Source organism: Annulohypoxylon truncatum (assembly GCF_022578515.1).
Source record: "Annulohypoxylon truncatum strain CBS 140777 unplaced genomic scaffold F4807scaffold_8, whole genome shotgun sequence".
Classification (NCBI taxonomy): Eukaryota; Fungi; Ascomycota; class Sordariomycetes; order Xylariales; family Hypoxylaceae; genus Annulohypoxylon; species Annulohypoxylon truncatum.
The window spans coordinates 830,433-854,089 of NW_025953794.1; the positions used below are offsets into that span (position 1 = coordinate 830,433).

The 23,657-nt window shown below is 48.6% G+C and overlaps 10 protein-coding genes across 10 annotated transcripts; 4 read left to right on the forward strand and 6 right to left on the reverse strand.

The window, feature by feature from the left end:
- The first annotated feature begins 541 nt into the window (after positions 1-541).
- On the forward strand, positions 542-1,687 carry F4807DRAFT_417318 (uncharacterized protein). The gene has a single exon (XM_047997227.1). It carries the CDS (start codon positions 1,002-1,004, stop codon positions 1,440-1,442), a length of 441 nt encoding a protein of 146 aa, XP_047856548.1. The 5' UTR covers positions 542-1,001; the 3' UTR covers positions 1,443-1,687.
- Positions 1,688-1,895: 208 nt separating this feature from the next.
- Positions 1,896-3,985, forward strand: F4807DRAFT_385799 (uncharacterized protein). Its single transcript, XM_047995833.1, has one exon. The coding sequence runs from the start codon at positions 2,584-2,586 to the stop codon at positions 3,631-3,633; it is 1,050 nt and encodes a 349-aa protein (XP_047856549.1). The 5' UTR covers positions 1,896-2,583; the 3' UTR covers positions 3,634-3,985.
- A 734-nt stretch (positions 3,986-4,719) lies between these two features.
- F4807DRAFT_385854 (alpha/beta-hydrolase) lies at positions 4,720-6,365 on the reverse strand. Its single transcript, XM_047995834.1, has 2 exons — positions 6,229-6,365; positions 4,720-6,148 (listed from the first exon to the last, which is right to left on the reverse strand). The coding sequence occupies exon 2, from the start codon at positions 5,944-5,946 to the stop codon at positions 4,906-4,908; it is 1,041 nt and encodes a 346-aa protein (XP_047856550.1). The 5' UTR covers positions 5,947-6,148; positions 6,229-6,365; the 3' UTR covers positions 4,720-4,905.
- A 444-nt stretch (positions 6,366-6,809) lies between these two features.
- On the reverse strand, positions 6,810-8,264 carry F4807DRAFT_450646 (FAD/NAD(P)-binding domain-containing protein; the record flags this gene model as incomplete). Its single annotated transcript, XM_048000149.1, has 3 exons — positions 6,810-7,657; positions 7,726-7,900; positions 7,962-8,264. 3 exons carry the CDS (start codon positions 8,262-8,264, stop codon positions 6,810-6,812), a joined length of 1,326 nt encoding a protein of 441 aa, XP_047856551.1.
- Positions 8,265-8,409: 145 nt separating this feature from the next.
- On the forward strand, positions 8,410-10,392 carry F4807DRAFT_385768 (NAD(P)-binding protein). The gene is made up of 5 exons (XM_047995832.1): positions 8,410-8,600; positions 8,674-8,725; positions 8,778-8,910; positions 8,981-9,271; positions 9,328-10,392. The coding sequence occupies exons 1-5, from the start codon at positions 8,555-8,557 to the stop codon at positions 9,838-9,840; spliced, it is 1,035 nt and encodes a 344-aa protein (XP_047856552.1). The 5' UTR covers positions 8,410-8,554; the 3' UTR covers positions 9,841-10,392.
- A 1,503-nt stretch (positions 10,393-11,895) lies between these two features.
- Positions 11,896-13,194, forward strand: F4807DRAFT_417328 (lytic polysaccharide monooxygenase). Its single transcript, XM_047997228.1, has 6 exons — positions 11,896-12,126; positions 12,183-12,276; positions 12,336-12,530; positions 12,586-12,731; positions 12,789-12,809; positions 12,869-13,194. Exons 1-6 carry the CDS (start codon positions 12,045-12,047, stop codon positions 13,036-13,038), a joined length of 708 nt encoding a protein of 235 aa, XP_047856553.1. The 5' UTR covers positions 11,896-12,044; the 3' UTR covers positions 13,039-13,194.
- F4807DRAFT_417331 (uncharacterized protein) lies at positions 13,195-14,430 on the reverse strand. Its single transcript, XM_047997229.1, has one exon. It carries the CDS (start codon positions 14,028-14,030, stop codon positions 13,509-13,511), a length of 522 nt encoding a protein of 173 aa, XP_047856554.1. The 5' UTR covers positions 14,031-14,430; the 3' UTR covers positions 13,195-13,508.
- Positions 14,431-14,952: 522 nt separating this feature from the next.
- On the reverse strand, positions 14,953-16,738 carry F4807DRAFT_450647 (general substrate transporter; the record flags this gene model as incomplete). Its single annotated transcript, XM_048000150.1, has 4 exons — positions 14,953-15,146; positions 15,202-15,303; positions 15,419-15,785; positions 15,842-16,738. The coding sequence occupies 4 exons, from the start codon at positions 16,736-16,738 to the stop codon at positions 14,953-14,955; spliced, it is 1,560 nt and encodes a 519-aa protein (XP_047856555.1).
- Positions 16,739-17,105: 367 nt separating this feature from the next.
- Positions 17,106-18,887, reverse strand: F4807DRAFT_385937 (glycoside hydrolase family 43 protein). Its single transcript, XM_047995835.1, has 2 exons — positions 18,729-18,887; positions 17,106-18,549 (listed from the first exon to the last, which is right to left on the reverse strand). The coding sequence occupies exon 2, from the start codon at positions 18,547-18,549 to the stop codon at positions 17,509-17,511; it is 1,041 nt and encodes a 346-aa protein (XP_047856556.1). The 5' UTR covers positions 18,729-18,887; the 3' UTR covers positions 17,106-17,508.
- A 157-nt stretch (positions 18,888-19,044) lies between these two features.
- On the reverse strand, positions 19,045-22,950 carry F4807DRAFT_386073 (uncharacterized protein). The gene has a single exon (XM_047995838.1). The coding sequence runs from the start codon at positions 22,762-22,764 to the stop codon at positions 19,330-19,332; it is 3,435 nt and encodes a 1,144-aa protein (XP_047856557.1). The 5' UTR covers positions 22,765-22,950; the 3' UTR covers positions 19,045-19,329.
- Between the last annotated feature and the right edge of the window lie 707 nt (positions 22,951-23,657).

Genomic DNA, 23,657 nt, shown 5'->3' on the forward strand with positions numbered 1-23,657 from the left:
TACGTTGTGATCAAGAGTTTTGAGGCTTTGGCGGTTTAGCTCATTTGGCGCACCGTCCCTAGACCTGACCTGACCTAAAAGTCAGGGCTGCTGTATTATGTAATCGGTCAGCCCTTAGTTCAATTGACTAATCAACCCCTGGCACTACAAACAACTAGCTATACCAACTGCAGTTCAATTAGACTATAGGTCAACTGTTGATCAACCGTTGTTCAATCAGAATGCAGGTCCAATTGCAGGTCAATTGGCTTTATGTAGCTGGTCAAAGGCCGTTTTTACATAAGCCAGCCCCTTGGAGCGCTTATCCCACTAAAAGGGGCCATACACCCAATCAACGGTTATAAAAGGGGACTTGCCAAGAATTCGTCAGTTCAGCCCCACTGATCCACACCCTAGAGCCAATCAACGTTTTTGCAAGTCAATTTGCCAAGATTTTATCAAATCAGGTCAGCCGACATTGCCAAGACTTTGTCAAAATCCGTATTACATAAGCCGGATTGACCGGATATGCCTAAAGCCCCACTAAAGCAGAGGATTAAGCTAATTTTTCGAACCACTTCCTAAAGGAAAGAAGAAAAAAAATCACGACACACAATAACCCTTCGTAAACTCAGGGCAAAACAAAATCACAACACAATACCCCTTCGTAAACTCATTAGTTCATATATAAAGCGCGCCGCGCCCTCGAAGGTGCTTCGAAGGGCAAGCGTTATTAGTTCACCAATACTATAATACTACCTAGCATTCACTCTATGTGTGACCTCTATCACGGAGCACTCCTCTCTCTGACAACATTCTAGCTCTGCCTTTACTCCGATCCAATTCAATGTATGATGTCTCAAATAGTCTGACAACCGACGTGTACATCCGACTTACACTGGCGATTCCTGTTTGGATTACAACCAAATGCTCGTGCGGACGGCAAAGGAAGAGGATCTACCTGGCCAGGTTCCTGAAATACAATCGCACCTATTAGAGACTATCTACTGAACAGGTTGTATATGGCCTTAAAAGATAGCCAGCTTCCTGGGAATTACTTCGTTGCTGGTGTCTGGCCTCCAGCGCTGAGGGATGCCGACATGATAATCAGATTCGAATCCAAAACGTTGATGGGCGACTGCTGCATGATCCATATCGCAAGACCTTTTCGTCCTGGCTTTATAATCATAATAAGATACCCCGATCGCGATTTTCCTATGATCGCTCTAGTGGAAGAGGACGCGAGCAAGTCATTTTTGGACTATATGTTGAATTCTGAAGTTCTTCAGAAAACGTGGGTGAGAATGCAATTGAAAAACCGCTTTGTAAAAACGGAAACCCTGTCAAGCTTGGTAAGGAGCCAACTTGATGGCTCACCTGTAACGCTGCAAGTGTCTTTAGAGGCTCATATGGACGATATGCGGAAAGGATTTAGTTTATGTCTGACCTCTTCGGTTGACTAGGAGGTTGGAGAGCCCTTGGTTCGAGTCGCATCTTAATATCGCGCTTGTCTATACCTTCGGAGCGAAACAGGTGGGCATTAGTCTCGTTGGCAATGTTTTCTAAAACAGGGCTAGTATTTCTATGAGCAAATAAATATCTTGTTTGGGGCATAGCTGATTCGTAGATCAATGCACTGAAGCCATTCCAGTATCAAGTTGATGGAAAATCTCCTCTTCACGTGTGAACCTACCTTAGTTTGGGTCAATGCAAATCCCCCGACTTTTCAAGCAACCCAAGCAACCTAAGCATTTTCGGCTACGAGCCCGAATACGGGGCAGGATCTTCAGTTGGCGAATGGCCGATTGCGCAGCGTCAGGGCAGGGATTGTAACCCCTGGCCAGCGTCGTATTTGGACTTTTTCAGCCCAACAGCTATGCCAAGTCTGCTCAGCCCTTCCACATCTGATGTAAAAGTTGCATGCTGACGACGTACGGCTTTTGAACTTCTTATTGATACGACCCGCGGCAGACTGTCAGAATCTATTCATAAGTATAGATTACCGCCTGTTACAGCGTTTTCCACTTCTCCAATCAAAATTTTCAGAGAGGAGCTAGAAAGCAGACTGGTGGGGGAGAATTGGCGCATTCGACGGCTGAAAGGATCGATCTATGTTCGTCTCCACACCGAGGTTAGGTTCCTTTGTCGCGATCCTCGCTGGTATGCTCGCCTACGACCCCTGGGACCCCGACAGTATGGACCGGGCAAGGATCTATACTAACCCCATCGCTAACCCCATCTTGGCTATATCTAACGGCGCCAGCGTATACCAATGAGGCTAACAGCTTAGCTCTGGGAACGGTTCTCTTCAAGGGTCGAGGTGGCCGTCTGACTGTGTTTGCCCTATTAATTGGAATGCCTCCAATCAATGCGGTTAACACTTCATTTGCATCTCATTTTCATGCGGAGAGAACTTGTGGGCCGATGAAGTTGTGCATTTCGTTTCTTTATTCGACTTCCCGGCCCCCCCTCTTCTGACCTCTCTCCTAGCCTCGCCGCTTCTAATGTAACGTAGAAGTATATCATTCCGTCTTATAACCGATAGGAAACATGCCTGCCCAACATCGAATTGCTTGAGAATCTGTTTCTCCTGCGCGTGCCGTCATGGCTTACGAGTCATCCGAAGCAGAACATGTCGGCTATGCGTGCGCGGCACTGTCTGTTTTCATCCTCGCTATACGGATAGTCATCTCGAGATGGCGCCGCGAACCATTCGACCTCGGTTTCTTCCTCGTCGTGCTGTCGATGCTCGTCATCATCGGCCGGATCGTCGCCAACAATTTCTATCTACAATTCGGAACTGCTAACGATGTGTTACACAATGGCATCGTGCCCTCTAGCGACGACGAGTACCGGTTGAAAGTCGGGAGCATTCTGGTCCTTCTCGCCAGAGTTTTACTTACCGCTGGCCTCTGGCTACAGGTCTGCCTTCTGCTATTGTTCTACTCGCGGATTACTTCTGGCATTACTTGGGCGAACCGACTCACCAAGATAACCTGGGCCACTCTGGGAATCACCTTCGTCGCCATCGTGCTCGCGACATTCCTCGAATGCCGTCCGATCGAGCTTTACTGGCAGGTAGAGCCTGATCCAGGGACATGTGTACGCGCCTACGTCCAGCTGCTTCTTCTGGGTATCTCGAACGTCGTCATCGATCTACTGGTCCTTCTCATCGCGTATCCTCTAATCTGCCTGAGGAAGCGAAGCTTGTCGGAATACATTTCCTTGTATACCTTGTTTGCGCTCGGCACCTTCTGCATCGTCGTAACGATAATCCGCGTCGTCCTGATCTTCAACGAGAATTCTTCCCAGACCACTCGCAGCCTTTGGGCGTCCGTGCAAATGTTCGTGTCGTGCTTCGTGGCGAACGCGCCCACTATTTACGGCTCTCTACGGGTTGCGCGGCGCAAAAGGTCTGGCCATCGGAGCGCGCCGGACTATGCGAGCGGCGAGCCGCTGAGTCGGCCCTCGCGTTTCGAAAGGGAATCTTGGATCAAGATGGATGAGGAGCTCGCCTCCAAATCGACAGCACCTGAGGTGCGAGATAGTCTTATATCTCCTCCCCCTCCCGCGGTAATCCCCCACGACGACGACGACCCAATCGTTCCTGCGTCGCGCTCTCGCTCTCCGTCTCTTATATTTGACGCGAGATGAACATATCTCTAAGATGAGACATGCTATTAAGAATATTAACACCTGTTCACGGTGCTGCGACACCTTGGTGGAAGGATTGTGACAGCAGGAACCGTCTTCTGGCGTCTCTTTAGTCGCACCTTCGGGGATGGTTTGAAAAGCACGGATTCACACACATTGTCGATCATTGTGAACAGTGCGCTGGCGCCAAATCCATGGTAGCTACTGGTTCGACAACGAATCCGAGCCAACCCTGTCGTGAAGGGCTGGATTAGGGCTGAAAATTCAATCAGCTCTTGACGAATTGATTAAAAACAAATGATTGACCACCCTAGAAAAGGGGGCCGACCGACCCATCTAGTAAGCAAAACTTAACATTCCGCTCAAAATTCCACCAATTCTGACCGTGTCTACTAGCGACTAATGACAAAAGCAACGATTGCGCAGCGAGCAACATTTATTCCAACGGAAATAATTAATACAATATTCACATTATCGCGACAGATCACATACATAACGAATTACTATGAAATACGGTACATATACTTACCTAGGTACCTAGTGCCTGGCTTTCTCTTTAGTGGCGACGATTGTGTTTTTAAGATACCCTGGGATATCGGCTGGGTACGGGAATTGAAAAGGGACCTGGATCTAGGTTTATGGAGGTACGGAGGAAGGGATGGGAAGGTAATCACAGCGGCTAGGCCGAAAACCGGTTGGATATCGCCAAGTCATGAAAGCCTTCAAACATGTATATTTATGCGTTATATAAATGTACTGTTCTTTACTAGTAGTCTCGGGATGAGCACCACATCCTCGAGATTGAACCATATTAATGTTTTTGCTCGATGGTGCTGGGAAGAGTTTTCTAGCTGTCAGGTAGAAGAGGAGATGGAAAGCATTATGCCTGACTGCCAGTAAAATCAAGAGTGCATAGACGTGATCGAGGCGGAGAAATCCCAATTTTAGGCTCGAACTACAGCTGCAGTCGAGCATTGATCCATGCCTGGGGGCGAAGATGGTATTTGTGGATCTCGCTGGCGCGGAGTATTACGAGGGGGATAGAGGTCGACCGCAAGGCGCGATAAACACCGACTTATTAACGCCAGAGGAGGTGATAAGGGGGCGAGGGGATACCGTTCCGATCATCTGCCCCGACAATGGTTTTCCGGAAGCATTTTGCGAGCACTGGGAATGATGCGTTGCTTGCCACATCTAGAAATCATGAAGTGAAATATATTCGTCAGAAAGCTATTCTGTCCTTTGGATTATCCTTATATCTAAGGCTAACGTCTAAATCAGGGTGTCCAACTGGCTCTTGTCCCATTCCAAGCCAAGCAACCATGCCATACCGTCGAGTGTCATCTCCTTCATCTTCGGGTTGTGATTGTCAGGCCCCGGTAGCGATGTCCAAGCGGTATGCTTTTGACCCTCAAGCACGCGTATTCGAGCTTCAACCCCTGGAAGTTCCGAGAGCCACTTCTTATATATGATAGCTTCATCGCGAAGAGCATCAAGGGCACCGGCGTAGATGAAGACCTTCCTCGGATGATCCTGGGTGGTTTTCGGGTTGGATAAATCCAGATTGATGGGCGAGAACCAGGGCGTGTGAACAGCGTCACCGAGCCGCTGTTCGAGATCTCGAAGCAATGCGACGACCTGAGGCTCTTCCTCAGCTTGCTCTTCTATGGACCGCAGGTCGTCTTTGTACCGCGCCGGAAGCATGGCATCAGTGACTAGCATGGGAATTCCCGTGAAAACGCCGGTGATCTGGCCGTGAAGAGGACTGATACCGGTGAAATCTCTTACTTCAGCTGAGGCTGCACCAGCTATACCGGCGATAACGGCGGCGGCGGTACCACCGGCGCTGAGGCCACCGACGACGAAGCCACGCTTCAAGTCAATCTCAGCCCCGGTCCCTTTCAATAACCCTTTGTTCAGGTTATTCACATCGGACAACCATGCACAAGTTTCCCAAGCAATCTGAGTAGGCGCAGGAAATGGCTGCTCGGGAAATTGGTTGAGCGATGGACAAGCCACCACACTAGAGAAGAGTGACGAAAAGCCGCGAGCAGGCGCCAGGACCAAGTCGGGACTGCATACTGCAAAACCACCGCCGTGGAAGTAAACGATCAGCGAACATGTGCGACGGTCTCCTTCCGCTGGTTTCGGCCACACGACTCTTGTGCGATTTGTCCGGCCGCCAGGCAGCAGGATATCGATCCAGGCCTCACTTAGATGAGAGGGGCACGGCCCCAGGAGCTTGAGGCCCTCGGCTTCGCCCTGGGCCATAGACTGGCGCTGTGTTTCAATGGAAATTACGCCGGAAGCCATCGTGTAAGTTAAGCTAATGTTCCTGAGTGATAGTAAGAGTATCTAGAGTGCAAGCATCTGGGTCAAAGACGGGGTGGGCTCGGTATAAGAGGAACTGAGAGATTCAATAATCGAATATCGTAATAGGCCAAGCTTGGATTGGGCGGTACACCGGTGAGTCGTCGGTCTTGCGGTTGTCCCGAGTGCGAGAAGAACTTCCAACCTTTTTAGGGATGAAGGATCATTAAACATGCAGGAGAAACGAGAAATGTAACCCAGGCCCATCATGGTCGAGCGACTTACAATTGGAAGTCTCCAATCCCCCGCACGTATATCAGTGGCCCGTATCAAAGTCTACCGCCCTAAGTTTACAGTTGCTAGGCAAGTATTTGGAGCGACTGATGTGGATATTCGATGCTAGCTTGCGATGAATTCGGCGGCTTTTGGAACAACCATTATGGGCGCAATGGGATGAAGCTTTAGACTAGGTAGGGATCGAAGGGGGTATTACTGCTGCCTACGCTGCTCGGACTCTTCACAGCAGCGTCTGACAATGAATACACGCATGTAAGCATGAGGGAAAGATCGTGATCTAACATTGAACCAGGTTAGGTTCTCTCTTCTTTTCACTGCGGCTACATATTCTTTCCGAATACCGTTTGTTTATGCATAAGTTGAGGATAAGTATGAGTTCATAGTTTAATTGACTTAGTAATCAATACCTGGTAATTCGTTTATGTAAGTACATTTAATGATGCATCTAAGCCAAAGCCAATAGCTCTATTACATAATCAAGATCTTGCTTAACATTGCTACAGGCACGTACCTAGCCGACCCCTGACAGCACTGACCATCCTCCTTGATCACAACAAAATTCAACAAAATTAGTTCGGCAACTCGCTACCCAACCTCTTGAATTCTTCACGGGTCTCCCTGAGCATCTCGTCGATGTCTTGCTTCCAGATCTTGTGAAATCGCTTGGTGATCTCCGGAAGAAACTTTCCGAAATCGCTACCGACGTTTTCGTCCTGCCAATGGAACAACGCGCAAGCTTCCCGGGTTGCCCCTACGAGCCATTGCGTGCGATCATATCTCATGTTATTATAAGCGGCTAGCGCAGCCTGGCAGAGTTCCACCTTCGCCTTCTGGCCCTGAACGTCAAGCTTTTCGTTGACAGCTTCGAGCACCGTTGCGAGCACCAGCGCATCTTCTATGCCGAAACCAGCTCCAGAGCCGAGGTGGGGACCCGCAGCGTGAGCCGCATCGCCTGCGATCGCCACGCTATCACGGTAGTAGTATGGCGCCGGGTTCTCGCACATGTCGAAGATGGCCCACTTCTGCAGTTCTTCGGGCAGCAGCTCTGCTATCGCCCTCACTCGCGGGTGCCAGCCCTCGTAGGCCCGAAGAGCCTCTCCCTTGCTTCCAGCGGCCGTGTGCTTGCCATCTTCGGTCTTCCACGGGTGGGGGTCGGAGATGACGAGCAGGATGTTCATGAACTGACCCTGGGCCACTGGGTATGTGATAATATGCGCATTCGGCCCGTTGTACATGACCCTGTTCAGCGATTTGTCACTTCCCGTCGTCTGCTCCGTGCCTAACGCCGCCTGAGCCTTCTCCATAGGAACCAACGCCCTGAAGCAGTATTTGTTTGTATAGCTGGCATATGAGGCTGGATTAGTCTCTCCTAATATCAGTTGACGAACGCGTGAATGGATTCCGTCACAGCCAATTACTTTCGCTTATGTTAGCATTTGGCAATCTACCGTCGGATTTTCCGAGTACTGATTAGGGGCACGTTACCAGCATCCGCTTCATCAACGGAACCATCTTTAAACTGCAACGATACCTTGCCGTCATCTCTATGAACGAGGAACGACAGCTCCTTGTTGAACTTCACCGAGTCCTTCGAGATGAGCTTTGACCACCCATCCACGAAGTCGGAACGTCGTCCTCCCTGAAAGCAGTCCACGCCGATCTAGACGAACGAGAACACATGGTTAATTCAATCTTTACAAGTGAGTAGAAGGAATACCTACTAATAGCTTCGCCTCGATTTCACTTGTTCTGTAGCCGTCGGCCCATTGGAAATACTCTTCTACACCATGAGTTGGCGCGACCAATTGCTTGTAGACGCGATCTATTTCGGGATTGATGACTTTCAAGGCGCGCTCAGCGTTAGGGCTGAATCCGATGCCGGCTCCGAGTTCCGTAAAAGCCGGGGCCCGTTCATACAGAGTGAAGTTGACACCGCGCTTCTGCAGACCTAGCGCGAGTATAATACCCGTTATCCCTCCGCCTATTATGGCGACATGGATGCTATTAGATTCACCAAGTGACATTGTGCGTTCGCGTAACTTTGAATTCCACTGGAATATGGCATGAAGGGGAGACAGAAAATTCACGCTGTTTCGGGCTTACTGGTTAATGCTGCTGTCTGCTGCAGCCTTCGGCCTTGGTTGGGGTAGATGCGTCGGAACACCGAAGACGATCTTGGCGAAAAGCCGAAATACGCACGTCTTGTGACTATTACCTCTTAAAGCACGTACTACCTAATTTGATAAGAATAAGGTAACTTAACATCTCTGTGATATCCATCCAGGTAGTAGCTGCGCATCATAAACGAAATAAGATGTGGAGCTACGTTGGACCGCCAAAGGGTAAAGTCCTTGTTACAGGTAAGTAGCGAGTATGATTAACATTCGTACCTATTATCTATGTAGGTAGTTTTCTAATAAGTGCATCGCATAGGAGGGAGCGGGTTCATCGCCTCTCACATAATCGATGCATTCCTTGACGATGGGTTGGTATTCTATCCACCCTACTAAAGCAACTTAGAAACTTACGTATTAAAGATTTGAGGTTGTCGCAACAGTGAGATCAAATGAGAAGGGCCGTGCCATCGTCAGTTCCGCACCCCTTTTGCAACAAAAGAACATTTCTTATGTTGTCGTGGGCGATATCGCAGAGGAGGGGGCTTTTGACTCTGTAAGGCTTCTGATATCCTCTTCGTATCCTTCATATAATACTGAGGCAAGTCGGCTCTAATGCTTGGCAGGTATTCAAGTCAGGATCAGCCTTCGACTATGTCGTTCATACCGCCTCACCATATACCCTTAAGGTGCATGACCCGATTAAGGACCTATTAGATCCAGCAATCAAAGGGACGACAGGCATACTCAAGTCGGTAAAGGCTTTCGCTCCCACCGTAAAGCGTATCGTGATCACATCGTCGTCGGCAGCCATCATCAACCCTCTTAAGCATGCCCAGATCTATGATGAGACGAACTGGGCCCCGTGGACTTTAGAAGACATCCACATTCCCAAGAGGGCTTACGAAACTAGCAAGGTATCCTTACTTCTTCACCTACCATGATGTTTTTTTTGTCGCTAATCCAATCACAGGCACTTTCCGAAAAGGCCGCTTGGAATTTCGTTGAGACCGAGAAGCCAAATTTTGACCTTGCCACCATAAATTGCACTTTCACTTTCGGTCCTCTGCAACGCAGTCTTCCGAACCTGGATGCTATGAATACGTCTAACCACCGTATCCGGGACATGGTTCAGGGTAAGATGAAAGGTGGCCTATCTCCGACTATGCCGGTATTCACCTTCGTCGACGTGCGTGACGTAGCCCAAGCGCATCTCAAAGCCGTAACTATGCCCGAGGCAGGCGGGAACCGTTTCTACGTCGTTGGAGGATACTTCTCCAATAAACGGATCGCGGACGTGATTCAACATTCGTTTCCAGAGCTAGCAGCGCGGTTACCTGAGGATTCGCATGATGATTTCCCTGCTGATGTGTACAAGTTCGACAACAGCAAGTCTAGGAGGATACTGGGATTGGACTATATCGATTTGGATAAATCTGTAAGGGACACTGTTCAGTCGATAATTGATAGGAGCCCGGAGTTATGAAGAGGTGCTGAATGGATGTGTTCCCCCAAGATAGGACAATGTAGCTTATGGAGGTGGATCCTAGCTCTAGACTGCGGAATAACTACCTACATTATTCCCTAGGTACGCATTATCTCCTATTCCGCTATGGACGTTGATTAAAACCACCAATGTGAAAGACATAATCTTCTCGGGAACACGTTAGTATTGTACTGCTGAATGTGCGCACACGTTGCTAGGGAAGTTAATCCTAGCCGAGAGCTTCTTTGGATTTAGCCATATCACCTTATTCTGACTTCATTTCATCGAGTATGGATGAATAGAATAAGACGATCTACGGGATCTATATGGGAACACCTGTCCCGACTGTCCACATAGGTAATTACTTCGTACATGTTTACCTATAGAGCCAATAGGTAACTAGAGCCTAGGATTTCTTGTTCTGCTTTGTCAATACTACCTAGCTATACAGTGAAGATGCTACTCGTACGACCTACGGACCCAAGATTAAAATATTATTCTTATACTTTACGAATTATCATTTAAAACACCAGTGTGTGCTTATTAGATGGGTATCCTACCTCTTGTTATTGAGATGAAAGTTTAATGGACCAAGTGTAGGAAGTTACTATTTCACTAGTTATTCCGTATAGAATCTAACGAGTAATAATGTGCAAAAGATAAATATAAGTGAACAAATTCTAGGACCATGTTCTATTGGCAAACATACTTATTGACGACTCGGATGTCTCCATCATCAGTCTCGCTCATATCTCGGCCAAGAATCGGAAATCGCTGGTGTCATCTTATAGGAGGAAAAATTAGTTCCTTTTCAGATTACCTCGCATAGACTCATATAGACGTTGGACAGGCTCTAAGATTACACATATTAGTCTTAAGGATCTGGATGAGCCGCTTGGGTGGCTCTTCAGATCTCGATAATAACAAGAGAAACTGCTACGCTGATAGCTGGGCTGATATTCAGGGAACTGATATCAAGTATTGTCAGCATTGGAAATCTAAATTCTAGCGTAAGAAGTATATTTGCACTACCATCACAGCAATACTTATTTCTACATATCTATCTCAAAGTAACCTGAAAGGATTCCCATTACAAACTGTTGGCTCAAGGTCCGTCGATACCTAAGTGGAAATGCTTATGAGTAACACTACACTTACATAGGCATGTAATATCGCTTAGAAGGTATTCATCGCTTAGGGGTTTGTTGACTAATCATAATCTACTTGAAATCTTAGTAATCACCTCCGAATTATACTGAAAGCATAAATATTTTTTTCAAATAAAGAGTTCCATAATAGGAATAAGGGCACATGTTAAGTATTTTTGATCATATGACCCGTAATTTCTGCCGGTTATTCTTCCTAGGCTGAATGTATTCCGTTGGAGGGGGGGCACTATATTTTCTAACATTTTTCAGAGTTTGAAAGGCAGGAAATAAGTCCCTAACAGAGGTCCCTAAGCATCAATCGAAAATAGTCTCGCTACAGCTACCCAGATAGTCATCGAGGGACATAACGATTTATTAGATGTGGATTTCCATCATTCAACACGCAATGAAGTTCGGTTAGACCAGATCAGAATGCTTTGGTCCTGCTACTAAATCGCTATTAGGAATCTCAATCATATGTACGATTGATTTTCCTTTGGATGCTGTGCTAGGCTATAAGACATCTGATATTATCCCCTTATGAGTATTGGTAGGTATGGTTGAGTTGAATATGTGTAAGTCTACCTATTCTATAGGTGGATGAAGGGATGATAGGTAGTGAAGGTTGCCGTCTTCATAATCTTATACATACCCCGGAGAATGGCAAGCTACATTCCAAACGCGGATAACTTGTGTTACTTATTTGTAATTTCTCATGTATGCCAAGTGCAGTTGACATTTCCCCAGATTCTCTCGTCCAGTCGCTAGATTGGATCTTTGATTGCCGAGACTTAGCGAGTATACGTATCATCTAGGCAATGAATATACCTAGTAATGTCCTCTTAGCGATTTCTGGGTATAAACACGATTGCCGAGCGAGTATCTAGCCAACTGGTGGACTATATGCGGCTAGAATGCGGGAGCTGAGTTCTTAGTTGTGTATTCCAGAGTAGAGCACACGGCGACGATGCGCATAAAAGGCTATCATCCGCCAACTCTGAAATGTAGTACAGACCTCAAGATTATCGTTGATCTCAGATTGGCTTGCTCGTCAACATGGTTCGATCTTTTACTCTCGCAGCAGCGGCAGCCCTGCTGTCTGCCCCGCTAGTCAGCTCTCACTACATCCTCAACATTCGTAAGCCTCCTGTTACATTGGCCCCTGGTAGATACTATCACTAAAGATTGTCATAGTCATGCACAACGGCAAACAAGTCGGCGGTGAATACACCTACGTCCGAAAGAACTCTAACAGCTACATGCCGTCTTTCATGGAGATTATTGACACGTTGGTGTTCCCCGAACCGCACGAATATCTCTTGATAGAGTTAACAAGAGCTGTCACAGTGATGATCTGAGGTGCAACAAGGGTGCTACTAGTGCCGGAACCCAGACCTACATGGATGTCAAGGCAGGAGACAAAATCGGTCTTAAGCTGTTCAACAACGAATTCATCGAGCATCCGGGTCCTGGATTCTTTTATATGTCCAAAGCCCCCGGCAACGTGAGCGACTACGATGGATCTGGCGACTGGTTCAAGGTGTAAGTCATCAACCAGTGTATGGAACTAGACGTATATGAGAACTAAAGAGTTTAGTTGGGAATCTGGCCCAACCGGAAGCCCTACTAGCACAGGCGGTTGGCCGTTATACGGCAAATATACAATGGAATTCACCCTGCCAACGACTCTTGAAGATGGCGAGTACCTTCTCCGAGGAGAGCACATCGGTATCCACGAGAACCGTAAGTCACCTATCTATGTTTCTCTCGAAGCCCTCTTACTAATTCAAATATATGTAGATGTTGGAAAACCACAGCTATGTAAGTTTTCAATATTCCTTCGGGTTGACCTATATGGGTGCTGATTACTGTATTTATAGACATGGAGTGCGCGCAAATTCGCATTACTGGAGGCACCGGCACGGCCAAACCATCTCCACTTGTTAAGATTCCTGGAATCTACAGTAAGACAGACCCTGGACTTACCTTTAGCTTCTGGGGCGGCGGAGGCTCTTACGAGATGCCTGGACCTGCCGTTGCAACATTCTAGAGGCTTTCAGAGGCACCCAGTGAATGTGATAGTTCAAAGAGTTAGGCATGCGACGATCGACTTAACCAATGGTGAATTGGAATGTTGCATGGACCAAGCTGTCATATAGTAACTATCCGCTGTCAGATAGAATTCACATCCTTAAACCTCTGGTCTCGTACTCTTATGTTGCATATCATCATTCGTGTGCAAAATGGGTATCATAACCAATTCCTGCCAGTTATACCTGACGCAAGGGCATTTCAACTTATATTACACATGTGCACCCATAAAAATCTAGAATACGAGTTAGACCTACCTCTTAAAATAGGGGTTGGGATGTTGGACTCACCACGACCCTTGTTACCGATGGCTTACCCGTTAGCTATCCGACGCATATAAACAGAAGATAATATAAATGGCGGTGATTAAAAGCCAATAATTGCAAACATAACAGAGTGAAATGAAATGCTGGATACGCCGCTCGTCTCTCATCCCCCATAATAGGTGGGGCGTGGTTGTCGCGATGCTCCGTATGCTGTCCAGCGAGGAATAGTAGGATCTTCGGCAGTTGCGACATATTCCGGAACGACAGGCGGCGGTATTGATTGAGGAAATTTTGGCCAAGCTCTTGCAGGTCGAGCGACGCCTACCATGTCGTCTGTATAATAGATCACCTCCTCTGTACTGTCGCCTTCATAAGCAGTGTAGCGGGTGCACCCGCATCTCTTCGTGCAGCAACACCATATGACTATGCCGAGGACGAGGGCGCCGAGTAAACATCCCACTATTATACCAATCTGGGCCTGTCCGAGGCCGTCCGACGAGGCAGCGCCCGCGCTCCAGCTCGCGGCCGAAGAAGTAGTTGTCGGGCCACCGCGGTCGAGCGTCACGAGCGCCGTACTCGTCGAGTCGGGAGACGTGATAGTCTGCGTGATAACAACCTGCCGCTTCACGATGTCGGGCTGCACTTGGCTTGCGACGATTACCAAAGTTGTGAAATTAACGGACATTTCTGCGACGCAGGGAGCTGATCTGGGCTTGGCAGAAATCGCGAATCGGATCCAAAAGCCACGGTCCAGTCCTGGTAAAGTATCGTCTGAGACTGGGTCTCAAGAGGGACGGCTCGTCAGGCAGTTTTATCGACGACCCTGTCACACGCGACTCACCCCGCGCGCGCGTGCAGTTAACTCCCCTGGCCACGTTGGAACTAACCACACCAATCCACATGCAGCCGGCCCAGATCGCATCGTCATCTGACATTGGTCGGACTCAGATGACGATTTCGCTGCCCTACCGTGATAGGTGCCAGCCCACACGCGGTTGGGTTGCTAACGGCTCGGCATCTGGGCGGATACGGGCATTGCACACCATCTGGCGGGTGCGACATGACCGCCGCTAATGCAAATCATCTGCAGCAGTAAAATGTAGATAATGCGTCGCCCAGACTTGGAATTTCCTATTTGTTCTAGTTTCAGGAGGGTCGCATTGGGGGCCGAATCTTTCCTATATTAAGCCTATCACATGGAACGACCATGAGGTATGGGAGACTTTGTCTAAAACCAAGGCTATACACCGAAAAACTGCATCGCTTGCATATGTACAAACATCTATCACTCCACTAACATACCTCTCTTGTTGGATGCCGTGTTAACATCCAACGTGGCTGTAGAAACCAATCCGCCACTTTATTACTCGTCGAATATTACATTCGTGTTAGATGACGAATCTCGGTCATACCCGCAGTAATACACGACTATTTCCAGGAAATTCCGATCATGAATGTTCTCGACGAGTAAAAAAAGGACAACCCCCAGCACGGCTGCATTTCCTAAATCCACATACGTCAATGATATCCAGTCCAGGGGCTGAGCCTTAAGACAGCCCGAGAGGCATTTTTCCAATCTACACGATGGTAATGGCAGAGCTCATCCCTTAATCGCCCTTCTCGATATGCTGAACAGCTACCTTTGCTTCTTCCATCTTGTGCAGAACGATATCGTGAGCCTGCGAAGAAGATTGGCACTCAAATGTTTGGAAATTTCTTGCAGGCACCCGCTTCTCGAAGAGTTCGTCTATCTCTTCCAAAGATCTGCCTTTCATGTCTGGCAAGAAGAACCAAAAGACAGCTAGGAAATGGTTAGTGAGGGAGCACAGCATATAGATTGCGCTCGAATGTCTCACCGAATGTCAAGGCGTTCGACGCAGCCCAGATCCAGCAGTATTTAGCCCCCCAATTCAAGGCAGTCGGATTGATGAAGTACGGGGAACAAAAGGAGGTGAGCCCTGAATCGCGAGTTAGCCTGCCTTCGTCTTACTGCATCTAGGACTCGCTCATAATCCAATGCGACCCGAGATATAACGTCGCACCATGCAGGTTACTAGATAGGAAAACACTCACAGGCGAAGATGTAGTCCACGCCAGTAGCAAAGGACAAGGTCACCACACGCAAGCGCGAATTTACGACCTCGGCGGATATAGGCCACGTCATCGAGCCTGCGAAACCGCCATAGAGAACAACGTAGAAGAAGTTGAACGCCAGAAAGGTTTTCGCGGACGCCGCCGTTTCGGGTGCGATCGTAGCTCCCAGCGCCGAGCCGAGCATGGATATCACTGCTCCTCCTGTGCCTATGAGGAGCATAGTACGACGACCAAAGACCTTATACGCGAAAAATATGCCGGCTCCGACACTGGCGAACGCTAATAACATCATGTAGATTCCAATCCTAAAGACGTCATCTACGCCTGCTTGCTGGAAGAAGTATGTCTTGAAGCACGTTAGACAATGCCGCACGAGTAACACTCGGAGAATAGGGGCCTTACGCCGTAAGACAAGAGGACCCATGTTCCTGATGATGTTCGTGACACGACAACAGACAGGCAGATGAGCGTGCGACGTAGATTTGATCCCTTGAAAATATCCGTAATACTCGACGAGGATGCATTTAACTTCTCTTCTTCCACGCCACGAACGATCTCGACTATCTCTTCATGGACAAGGTCTGACTCTAAGGAATCGTCTCGTAGAAAAGCGAGTGAACGTATTGCCTCTTCGCGGCGGTCGTGCAGCATCAACCATCGAGGTGACTCGGGGATAAAGAACATGAAGACGCCCAGGAAAACCGGGAATATGAACAGACAGGCTAGCGGGATTTGGTACGATAGTTTGTTCATCATATGAGACGTATTCTCGTCGACGGTAGCTCCGATGATGGTTCCGACGTTCATAGTAATAGCGAACATAGCCGAGCAGATGGCGCGCAAGTTGGGCGGCGCACATTCCACGATGTACGTATTGCAGAAGGTGATGAAGAAGGCATTCGACGCGCCCATAAGGGCTCTTCCAACGCACAAGCCGGGAATTGAGGTCGATACGATTTGAGTGACGCATGAGGCGAAGGAGAGGATGGAACCCATCCATATCCCGTGTCTGCGACCAAAGTATCGACTAAAAGGGACGATGAACAGAACGCCGATTATGGTTCCTAGGTTCAAGAACGAGGTGATCAACTGCTGGTCGGTGGTAGAAATACCCCAACCCCCTTTTAGCTGAGGGTCAGGATATCCGAAGGTCATTAGAAAGCCGGGCATGCTCTGGAAAGCTCCTACGGCGGTGACGTCGACTCCATACTGGGCCATGGCAAATGCCATGCCGACGCATATGAGGGCACACTTCCAGTTCCTCTTGATGCCATCGCTGTGTTGATTTCTGGAGACCATAATGAACCCCTATGATGGTTTGAGACGACACAGTTGAGGCTTCATGTAATTCGGGAAGAGAAACACAGTGTTATTATACATTCCCTATCATAACGATATATATCAATCACTAGAGACAAGACTCTCGCAGATATTCGATAGTTCGGTACCACAGCAGTTCTTGACATGAAGTTAAACCTGATTCCTTTTCGGTAGAGACGTGTTGGAGTAACATTCACAACATCCATAACATCCATTATCGCGCCGGTAGTGTGATTGGTACACAACTTTCGAGATAAATTGTCGACAAGTCCCCCACATCGAGATCTTCTCCGGTATTTATCTTCCCCTGAAAATAGACGTCCCTTTTTAATATCGGTAGATCAAGTGCAACGTCATAGGGGTACCGAGTAGATCAACCCCATGGGGTAAACAGCTGTCTTCACCACAGCATAAACAGGCACGATAATAATAAATCAGGCGATTTCATTTCCGTCCCTTATCGTGGAAGATGGAGCTTCCATGCCAGTTATTGAAAGAACCATGGTTATTATAAAGATGCTACTGTCGTTGCCGAAGACGGTAGTAGAATTATACGACGGGCGCTGCAACAATTAGCCCTATGGTACGGCTCTGTAGAATTTAATATGGAAATCTTGATATAGTATCATGAAGCAATGTGGCAATTCAACCTAGTCCATGGTACATCGAATATCATCGTTCAATGGCTAAAGGTCAAGCCACGCGTCCAATCCGAGGGCTAGCAAAGTCAAGATATTCTCGTCCACCCCCTATTCCCCAGGTCTCTCCGCCACAATCTTGCCCTCCCCATCATAAAAAATCTCCTTCACCTTCACAGACCTCAGATGATTAACCCCACCACTCAACTCACAATCATGATAGAACAACCACCACCTACCCCCAAACTCCACGATAGAATGATGCGTCGTCCACCCCAGCACCGGCTCCAAGATCCGCCCCGCGTACGTAAACGGGCCAAGCGGACTCGTCCCCATCGCATACACCAAAAAATGCGTGTCTCCCGTCGAGTAACTAAAATAATACATCCCACCCCTCTTATGCATCCACGCCGCCTCGAAGAACCGCCTCCCATGATCATCCGCCCTAATCGGATCCCCCGTCTCCGGGTCCAGGATCACCAAATCCCCAACCGGGCCCTCGAACCCGCGCATATCGTCCGCCATCTTCGCGACTTTAGGACATAACGCCTTGGCCCCCGGGCCAGAAGGTTCTTTGGCCCCGAGCCACGCGGCGTCGAAGTAAGAAGGGTCGTTGCCGCGCTGGTAGCACTGCAGTTGCCCGCCCCATAGGCCGCCGAAATACAGGTACGCGGTCGCGTCGGCGTCGTCGTCGACGAAGGCCGCGGGGTCGATGCTGAAGCTCCCCGGTATCGGGTCCGGGTCCGGCGTGAACGGGCCGACGGGCGAGGAGCCCACGGCGACGCCGATGCGGAACACGGAATCTGAGTCGCGCGCCGGGAAGTACAGGTAATACTTCCCCTTGCGGTACGCGGCGTCTGGCGCCCACAGCTGGCGACTGACCCAGGGGACGTCTCTGGCGCTTAGGACGACGCCGTGGTCGGTTACTTTGGGAGGGTCTGCGGGTGCTGGGTCGGGGGAGGGGCGGGAGGCGTAGGCGTCGAGGGTGTCGAGCGAGAAGACGTGGTAATCGACCATGTCGTACTGGTCGCCGTTGTCGTTGAACTGGATGTCTGTCTCGCGGTCGTGCGACGGGTAGATGTATAGCTTGCCGTCGAAGACGTGGGCCGAGGGGTCCGCAGTGTAGAGATGTGTTATTAGGGGTGGGGACATCTTGATCGTTGTTACTTCCTTAAATCTGTAAATTTGTAAGGATAATTTGGCTTGTATGCCGATGCAATCAAATATCTGGGGTGATCTTTGACGTTTCCTGGCGTACCAATACGCTGAATGAGGGGATCGTGAGGTGGGGATTCTTGGTGTTGAGGGGCTCTATTTCTGGAGGTCCTAACTTTTTGATCCAAGGCATTGAGTGACGATATAACCGTCAAAGTCAAATGGATTTATGTTTCTTTTATTTAGCGACTCTTTTAATTCCACGAATGGCTTGTGATTATCATGCGACTTATACCCTCGTACGCGATACGCTTGCTGGCCCTGATGGTGATCTTTCTTCTCTCGTCCCGGCAGAATGGGTGACCGGAAACCCTGAATTTATCCTTATTTAACCGCCCGCTCGCCTACTTTAGCTCTGTTTTACTTACCAGATACGATATTCATCTTCAAAGTCACTGTTCTAGGATGAATGGGTACCAACACTTTGAGTCTGGCATACCTTCCCTGCCTAGCTAGTTCCTAGTGCTCTTAGACCTTAGTGCTTAATGCAACTCAATCCACATGTGTATCACGACATTACTCGCAATATTGTTGAAAGTTAGACATAATCGCATTAAATACTAGCTCTATCTAATTGTCATAATAGGTTCCAATATATACTGCTCGTCTTTGAGACGTAATATTTCATCTATCTACATTACCAATTTTTATCGTGGCAGGTATCTTCGCTGTATGAAAAAGGGGATATCCAATGATCGTCATTCTAAGAATAATACTTTAAACTTCCACAACGCCAAATGTGAGCCGCCGGAGAGCATCTTCGTACCGTCCGGGACTATGATCTAAGAGCATGCTTGAACCGAATCGGACTTCTCTAAACCGAGCCTCGACATCTCTGACGTATTTAAAGACGACTCTAGTTGCCAGACGCCCAACTTGGCCAGTGCCGGCCTGGAGAGTGGCGTCTCGTCTTAAGGCTGGCGTGGTCTCGATTGCGAAGACCTCGCCCGGAGGGAGTAGTTTGGAGCTCATCATACTCGCACGTAAGGTCTTGAGCGCAGCATAAGCCCACTTGTCTTCTTCCTCGGTAGACCGTGTCGGTCCGTTGTTATACCACTTATCAGCTAGACCTGACTGCAGGCCTACCCAAATTCGTCGACGCACTTCTGCTTTCGCATCGCTGTTGTCCGTCTTAAACGCTAGCGCCAATGCTTGGAAGTCGTGGAGGACGCCTAGGGACAAGTATGGAACGAGGTCATTCCCATGTACTGTACTCGTTATCAATCCCCTTGTGGCTTTCTGCAGGGACGGAGACACGGTCGAAGGAGGCCCATAGGCATAGACATGAATCGGTCTACCCGACGGTAGACATATATGAGATGAGTCCTGTTTGGATTGCCCGTCTGCAAGTAACCTTCGAAGAGGTTCAGAAGAAGTGACGAACCCCGCTCCCGTAGAACTTGGTTCGGCAAGCATAACTCCGAGCAGTGCTGTCACGGCGCCGCCCAGTGAGTGCCCGCAGAGCACTAGCCCATAATCTGAAAATTCCTCAAGCGCCTCTTTAAGCGTCGCCAATACTCTTCCATCTCCTCCATATAGAAGTCGTCGCGCAGACGCGTGAATCCCTTTGTGGACCTTATACGGCTTTCCTCTCCAAACGAGGTCATCGTATTCACACATCATATCCGCAAGAACATCTTCGAATCCTAGAGTACCACGGCAAGACAGAACAATAGCCTTAGACTCTTCATCAATGGCAATAGTATGCACGAGGGGTATTCCTGTATCAGTGGATCCGGTAGAATCAGAACCACCTTGTGGATCAACAAATGAGGATAATAGGATGCTATCCGGCGGGAGCTGTGTATGATGCGCAAATGAGCGTACGTCTCGATGAGTCTCGTCCAATCCTTTCAGGACAGGCAATTCCTTCGTGATACCCATGAACTTCAAGAAATGGGAGCCATACGCAGCCGACGCATAACGACTATATCGAGTAATGTTTCTTAGAATATGAAACTCGGGGAACATTCCTTCAACCACACCCGATGATCGTAGTGTATCTACGGCTTCTGAATCGCTGTAGGCACTTTTCTGGTGAAAGGTGGACAGTGCTAGTGAAGCTTGCGAATCTCTAGTCTTAAGCGTATATATGCTTGGACTATACAAGCTGTGATTTTCGGATCGGGTTCTTATATGGCCCTGTGGAGGATTTTGTGCACCGGTAGTAGATCCGGGTTCGGGACGAGATATACGAATGGCCGGCTCATTCCTATGAAATGCCGGAGATGACGGTCGGCTTTCGAATGAGTGTACCGAAAAGGTATCTGTCAAGGACACAATTGATTCACGGCGCCGGTCGTGTAGTGAGACGTACGTTGTCCGAGATTGCGGGCCGTGTAGGCTGGGAATGCCTCCGGCCTCGCCAAGATCCTTTGAAGTGAAGTGGTTCGGGCTTCCCCGTTGTGCTGCTCGAGGAGTGTCGCGATACAATAGACTTGAAGATCTGTTTGGAATCATCTCTTTCCTTGATGCACTAGGAACCCTGCCCTGTGATGGCTTGTTACTACCCCATGGCGGTTTTATAGTTGGTCTTGACTTGGTGGCAGTTTGAAGGTTCTCGGAGCTTGAGTCCCTGTTCAGTAAACTAGACCTCTTCTTAAGGACACCTCGAATGCCACCTTTCTTCTCATTTGCTTTGACCGTAGGCGGCGGCTCAAGCTTTTTGGATGCGGGTTTGCTGCTAGTTGGCAAGACAGAAACCGAAACGTGATTTCGTGGGGCAGGTTGCGTATCTAACGGCTTTCTGGCGCGTTTCTGATTTGCTATATGCTCGGGGCTTTGTTTGGAAGAGATGGGCGGAGATATACGACCCTTGGATGAGATCACGCTACCTGACGGGCTTCTCATGTTATGACGAGCCGGGCAATCGTACGTAATACTTTCTCTCCGCTTTGCTGCCGACGCGAATGTGGGACGATCAGGTTTGGGTGGGACAGGCGGGGGTTGATCGGATTGGCGGCTAATAAAGCTGGTCGAAGAATCGGATTCGCCATCCTCAATGGCTTCAACTCGCGATTTGGTGCCGTCGCCGTCACTATCTGCAGCGGTGTTTCTCACCTTGTTCCGGCTAATCTTATACACGACCCTGTAACTGGATCCTTCTTGATCTTCTGGCGCATTGGAACGTATTTCGCTTTTTACGAGGTCAACTCCCGGTAATGATAAAATCGGGACTAGTGGAGCACCTTTGATATCCACGGTGATCGTCTTCGTCGTAGTGGTCGAAGTATTTATGGATACCTGGGCGTCTTTTGGAAGAGATCTTATGATATGCTGTTTGAGTCGGGTCTCGGGCGATTCATCCTCGTCAGTGCTATCCAATCTAGCACCATGTCGCTCAATTGCTTCGATGATACTGTCGTTGCCGCCGGAACCTTCTCTCCTATGTCTACCACCTTGCGATATATGCAAATCTTCGCCATCGACGTCCACTCGCCTGTCGTCGTCAAGAAGGACAACATCCCAGATGATCTCCTCTTGGCAAAGCCGACGGGACTCGTCTTGAATCATCTTCCTGCACCAATTCTGCAGATATGCCAAACCACATAATCCAAGCAAAAGGTCAATCACCCCGACTCTTTCTCCTTGTACACCGGTGGCAGGATTTTGAAACTCTCGACGAATTAGAGTAATGATGCTTGCGATAGCTCTAGAAGAGTCGGTCGAACCGAAGAATTGGTCTAAAACGGATAGAAAAAGTTGTGATATTTGAGATGCGCTTGATACAGTGGTGTCGGTGATATGGAAACTAGTCGCGGTCCAAAAGACAATCTGGGACATCGCCTGATGCAAGCTCTCCAAGCTCTTCTCAAGGATAGACTCGGCATCTGACCTCCCCAGCTCGGACCGAGTCCTCGACATAACATCTTTTCCAGCCCTACTTAATATCCCCTCCAAGATTCCGCGACTCAACTCTAAGCTAGAGAGAGTGGTGAACTTCGCAGCCCCTAAACCATAGCTGCCGATAAAGGTGCCGACTCGAATGGCAAATGATGTCGACCTCGCTGCGAAACTAACCGCGCTCGCTATCGTGCCAGGTAGCAGAGTCCTACCTGGAATGGATGGCAACAGCTCCCCTGGCGAAGATAGAGGTGTCTCGATCGGGTGGCTCGAGTCTTCATTTTGGTCTTCTTCCGTAATCGCGGACATGTTGACGCCGATAGAGGAGCGGGCTTTCGAAATAGATTGGCAGCATTTATTGTAGCGAAGACTGGAATGTCTTCAAATGGTTAAGCAGTTAGGTATGGACTGTATTTGTGCATTTGCTGTTGTAACAGTTGATGATGAGCCGAGACACATTGATCAAATAAGAAACGGCGTATATACATGTCTATTGCCGATCTAATGTAAAATACAAATCTCTTGAAATTGGGAGCGAAATCAAGAAGGAGCGTCGGATTAATTCGAGATGATGAATGACGATGACTTTGGAAATTAAAGATTGGCCACGCTCCTTAGGTAACGAGAACCTTGGTACCGTACCGTCCCAAAAACTTTATGCGCGACAGAAATCCGTTGACGTTAGGTACCAGCATAAAGTTTCGTTAGCTTAAAACTTACATGTGATAATAACGCGGGGAGGTCCTTTTTCGTAGCTGGGTCGAGATCTAATTGGCTCTTGATTGGCCATTTCCAACTGTCGTACCAAAGTAGAATGGTGGACACCTTATACTTTCGCGCTAGAATAGGAAAGGGCGAAAAAGGGGAACAAATAGGTTCCCAACGATTTTCCAAATCGATAAGACACGGAAACGACGGAGACTTGCATATGCCCAGCGCCGAGAGCATGGAAACGTGTCTCCATCTCAGACGGTGTCCCATATCTTTCGTGCCAGCCAACCCGGTTGGTTCCCGATCTAAGATGATAAAGAATCGATATTCCTATGCATTCCAGGCATTCCAGGCATAATTAGGCGACGGGGCAGGATGCAGGAACAAGAGAACCGAGGCTCTTGTCCACGTCATATCGAAGTCGCCATATTAGTCGCAATAATTGATCGAGTCATTGCCAGCCATCTGCCCGCAATCAATCACTGATTAAA

Bases quoted from the DNA above. Each gene is read 5' to 3' on its own strand.
- F4807DRAFT_417318 (XM_047997227.1), top strand. From the start codon at position 1,002: ATGGCCTTAAAAGATAGCCAGCTTCCTGGGAATTACTTCGTTGCTGGT.
- F4807DRAFT_385799 (XM_047995833.1), top strand. From the start codon at position 2,584: ATGGCTTACGAGTCATCCGAAGCAGAACATGTCGGCTATGCGTGCGCG.
- F4807DRAFT_385854 (XM_047995834.1), bottom strand. From the start codon at position 5,946: ATGGCTTCCGGCGTAATTTCCATTGAAACACAGCGCCAGTCTATGGCC.
- F4807DRAFT_385768 (XM_047995832.1), top strand. From the start codon at position 8,555: ATGTGGAGCTACGTTGGACCGCCAAAGGGTAAAGTCCTTGTTACAG. The intron at 8,726-8,777 runs GTTGGTATTCTA...TACGTATTAAAG, and splicing joins GATGCATTCCTTGACGATGG to ATTTGAGGTTGTCGCAACAG. The intron at 8,911-8,980 runs GTAAGGCTTCTG...AATGCTTGGCAG, and splicing joins AGGAGGGGGCTTTTGACTCT to GTATTCAAGTCAGGATCAGC.
- F4807DRAFT_417328 (XM_047997228.1), top strand. From the start codon at position 12,045: ATGGTTCGATCTTTTACTCTCGCAGCAGCGGCAGCCCTGCTGTCTGCC. The intron at 12,127-12,182 runs GTAAGCCTCCTG...AGATTGTCATAG, and splicing joins TCACTACATCCTCAACATTC to TCATGCACAACGGCAAACAA. The intron at 12,732-12,788 runs GTAAGTCACCTA...AAATATATGTAG, and splicing joins CATCGGTATCCACGAGAACC to ATGTTGGAAAACCACAGCTA.
- F4807DRAFT_417331 (XM_047997229.1), bottom strand. From the start codon at position 14,030: ATGTCCGTTAATTTCACAACTTTGGTAATCGTCGCAAGCCAAGTGCAG.
- F4807DRAFT_385937 (XM_047995835.1), bottom strand. From the start codon at position 18,549: ATGTCCCCACCCCTAATAACACATCTCTACACTGCGGACCCCTCGGCC.
- F4807DRAFT_386073 (XM_047995838.1), bottom strand. From the start codon at position 22,764: ATGTCCGCGATTACGGAAGAAGACCAAAATGAAGACTCGAGCCACCCG.